At 53.3% G+C, this 3,781-nt stretch overlaps 1 protein-coding gene across 1 annotated transcript; it reads right to left on the minus strand.

The window, feature by feature from the left end:
* Nucleotides 1-1,200: 1,200 nt before the first annotated feature.
* On the minus strand, nt 1,201-2,949 carry PUNSTDRAFT_45032 (uncharacterized protein; the record flags this gene model as incomplete). The annotated part of the gene is made up of 1 exon (XM_007384450.1): nt 1,201-2,949. One exon carries the CDS (start codon nt 2,947-2,949, stop codon nt 1,201-1,203), a length of 1,749 nt encoding a protein of 582 aa, XP_007384512.1.
* Between the last annotated feature and the right edge of the window lie 832 nt (nt 2,950-3,781).

Below are 3,781 nucleotides of genomic sequence, written 5' to 3' on the forward strand. Positions count from 1 at the left end.
CACTGCTTATGCATATCTACCAATTCATGCCGGGATTCTCAACTTCAATAGAGCTGGCCCTAAGGTGACCTCCAAACTTGGGGTTGCTCTGCCCAAGTTTGTTCGCTCCACGCTTATCATCCTTGCGGAAGACATTTGAGCCATAGGCGTGTATAAAGCTTGCCTCATTTCGCCCGGTCCCTGGCACGATGTGTCCTCATCCACCCTCATACACTCGTTGTGAATGCCCCGCCAACTCACCAAAACACGAGTAGCCCTACTCACACAGCAGCTTAGGAATGCAGGCACCCAGAATGGTACGCATGTGCACTCCGACGACCTCACCCTCCATCGCCCTCATTCTCCGCTATCCTCCGCCTTCCGCTTCCCACTCTCCGCCGCCTTCCGCCCTCCGCTTCCCACTCCCCGCTGCTCGCCCTTCCGTTCCTCCATCCAAAGCACAATTTCGTACTTGGAGCTTGAAGATATCCACAGCGACGTTAGACTTCGAGAGGGAAAATGGTTCGGGGCATCGAGGTGAGCATGTAGTTGAATAGCTAGTGCAGGTCGTGTATTGTAGTAGAGTACTGTAGTGCAATAATATATCGGGCAGTTTTCAACCCCTCACATGCATACGAGAGCTGGGCTACACTAGCTAGGCCAAAGTGAGCCGATGGAAATTGCAGGGGAAAACTGACCGCCAATGGGTTGGATAATTCACCTCAGAATCGGATCCGCTGCTATCATGGCGGAGGGTCAATCGTTTCACTTTTCGGGCCAATACCACCTCAAAAGATAAACTCATATCCGGCTCATTTGCATCTCACTGTGGTGCTTTTGACCTCATATACAGATGTATCTGTCCCAAAACTTTGCTGACTTTTCGGGTGAAGGGAACCTCAACCGCTCGCCATAGTGTCTCGACTTCCGAACGGCACATGTCGACCAAGAGAGACGCTCGTCATTTGCGGCTCTGATAAGATCAAAGGAAACGAGATTCGGAAAGAGACGGATTGGAGTGTCCTGCTCGGGTGGAGCACTGGCGCGTAGGACCTTCATCAGAGTTGTCATGCATTCGTGTCCATGCATGCGTAGTTGTTGGACAGGGTGAACGATGAAAGCATGTCTTGTAGCGCGCTTTCGCCGCGGTATCAGAAAGTGTATTCCCCTGAAAGCAGGAGGCGCAACAGCGTGCAGTAGTGATAGCAGTACCCTCTACTATTAGTCCGCTACGTGCACCCATGGGACCACCGTCCTCAGCGCTTCCAGTTCTTGAATACCGATGCCATGGCAACGCTTGAAAGTGAGAGACTGGAAGATAGGCTCCGCGACTGCCTGCGACGAGGCCTGCCGCCGTCTTTCGACCACGGCGCGGCACATGTCGAACCACGAGAATCGCTCACCGTTCACCGCGTCCCGGATTTCCATGGAAACCATGTTCGGGAGCACTTTGCTGGCAGGATCCTCCCCTGGATCATCGGCGGCTCTGCCTAGCACCTTTAGAACAGCCGCCACACAATCGTCTCCGAGGATACGCAGATGTTGTACAGACGGATGAATAGAAAGGATCGTTCGTAACCTCTCTTCGTCTCGATAGTTCTGGTAGAGGACGTCCGGCCATCCCGAAAGAGTGAGGGTCGATAAAGGGGTCTTGGTTTGTTTGAATAGGCGGTCGATGGCGAGGAGAATAGGAGGGAAATCATCCTCTTTAAGGAGGTTTCTCAGGGTTATTAAAACACGGTTACCGCTGCGATCCTTGAAAGGCTCGCCGCCCATAATCGCGAACCTGAACAGCATGATTTGAAGCCGCCAATAATCCGGACGCCGATAATTTGCTTGGATCAGCCGCCAGAGATCAACCATATGAGAGATAAAATCCTTGTTATCCGCCTCGTAGCATTCCACCTCTAACTTCGCGAACGGCTCCCGACGGTGCAGGAGTAGATCTTCAAGGATCAAGGTGCATTCCGTTGTCTTCCCGTGAAGACTTATCTCTCGAAGAGATGGCAATGCAGCCACCGACGTTGATAACCTTGGACCTCGCTCGACAGGTAAGCAATCGTCCAAGGTTAGACATTCCAGCATCGGCAGGGTCTCGAGGGATGCGATGATGTCAGCTGTTGTGCCTTCAACCCGGTCGATCTGACCACGACGAACAGTCAGCTTGCGCAGGCAAGGCGATTTCATGATGTTTGACCCCCTTATGCAAGGGAAAGAGGGTGATATCGTCAATAATTTGAGCGCCGGAGCATCAAGAGAGCAGAATCGAGCGATGATGGAAGCAGACGTCCGGACTTCTTCCGAGCCATAGAACTCGATGACGAGTAATTGCAGAGCGGGTGCGTGCTGCTGAACCTGACATAAAGCTTCCTCAACGGCCTTGTGCCACGTTCGCAGCGAGATTCTGAGGCAGGTGAACCGTGCGGTGTGTTTGGACAGGATCTGGCCGATCGCTGCCAAAGATTGATCTGATGGCCCTTTGGGTCTTTGAGTGTGCCAATCAATGCGCAGCGGCCCTTCCGTAAAGCGTTCGCTGAGGTACAAGGCGAGGGCGGGTGCATGTTCGATGTCTAGTTCTGCCCGCAGGGCCGATGTGCCTAAGGCTACGCGCAGCCAGTAGCCGCAAACCAGCATCACGGCGGGTGGCCACACGGTCAGTTCGTCAGGCCAGCCCTCGCCGTCGATATCCATCATACCGAAGATGGTCTGTAGCAGCTCAGGAGGAAGGCGATTGACGGGCTGCGAGGCGTTGTGCTGGAGGCGCAGATTGATGGGGTCGTCGCCACGTGGAATTGGCGACAGCGGCTGCAGTTCTTTACTCTCGTCCAAAGTTGCGGCATTTTGGTCCTCCTTGTCGTCGATCGTTGAAAACGTGCTGAAGGAGGAGGAGGTGTGGATAGAGTATGAGTGGGCAAGGGATGAAGGTACTTCAGTCAGATGAATCCAATGAAGAGCGAACCGCCAAAACATACTACGACTCGGATCCGTCCATCGTGCGACGACGAAATATGGGGATCATTGAGGGCTCCGCTTGCTTCAGGTGTCGAGCAGACCAAATTGCGATGAAGTCAAAGAGGGAGGACGAGATGAAGGAGGGTCTGTGGAGAAAGACGGCCACACGCGCGATCAGACGAAATCGAACTACGCGATGCCCGTCCCAGCACTATGGCGAGCGGTTGAGGTTCCCTTCACCCGAAAAGTCAGCAAAGTTTTGGGACAGATACATCTGTATATGAGGTCAAAAGCACCACAGTGAGATGCAAATGAGCCGGATATGAGTTTATCTTTTGAGGTGGTATTGGCCCGAAAAGTGAAACGATTGACCCTCCGCCATGATAGCAGCGGATCCGATTCTGAGGTGAATTATCCAACCCATTGGCGGTCAGTTTTCCCCTGCAATTTCCATCGGCTCACTTTGGCCTAGCTAGTGTAGCCCAGCTCTCGTATGCATGTGAGGGGTTGAAAACTGCCCGATATATTATTGCACTACAGTACTCTACTACAATACACGACCTGCACTAGCTATTCAACTACATGCTCACCTCGATGCCCCGAACCATTTTCCCTCTCGAAGTCTAACGTCGCTGTGGATATCTTCAAGCTCCAAGTACGAAATTGTGCTTTGGATGGAGGAACGGAAGGGCGAGCAGCGGGGAGTGGGAAGCGGAGGGCGGAAGGCGGCGGAGAGTGGGAAGCGGAAGGCGGAGGATAGCGGAGAATGAGGGCGATGGAGGGTGAGGTCGTCGGAGTGCACATGCGTACCATTCTGGGTGCCTGCATTCCTAAGCTGCTGTGTGAGTAG

This window comes from Punctularia strigosozonata, assembly GCF_000264995.1.
Source record: "Punctularia strigosozonata HHB-11173 SS5 unplaced genomic scaffold PUNSTscaffold_7, whole genome shotgun sequence".
Classification (NCBI taxonomy): Eukaryota; Fungi; Basidiomycota; class Agaricomycetes; order Corticiales; family Punctulariaceae; genus Punctularia; species Punctularia strigosozonata.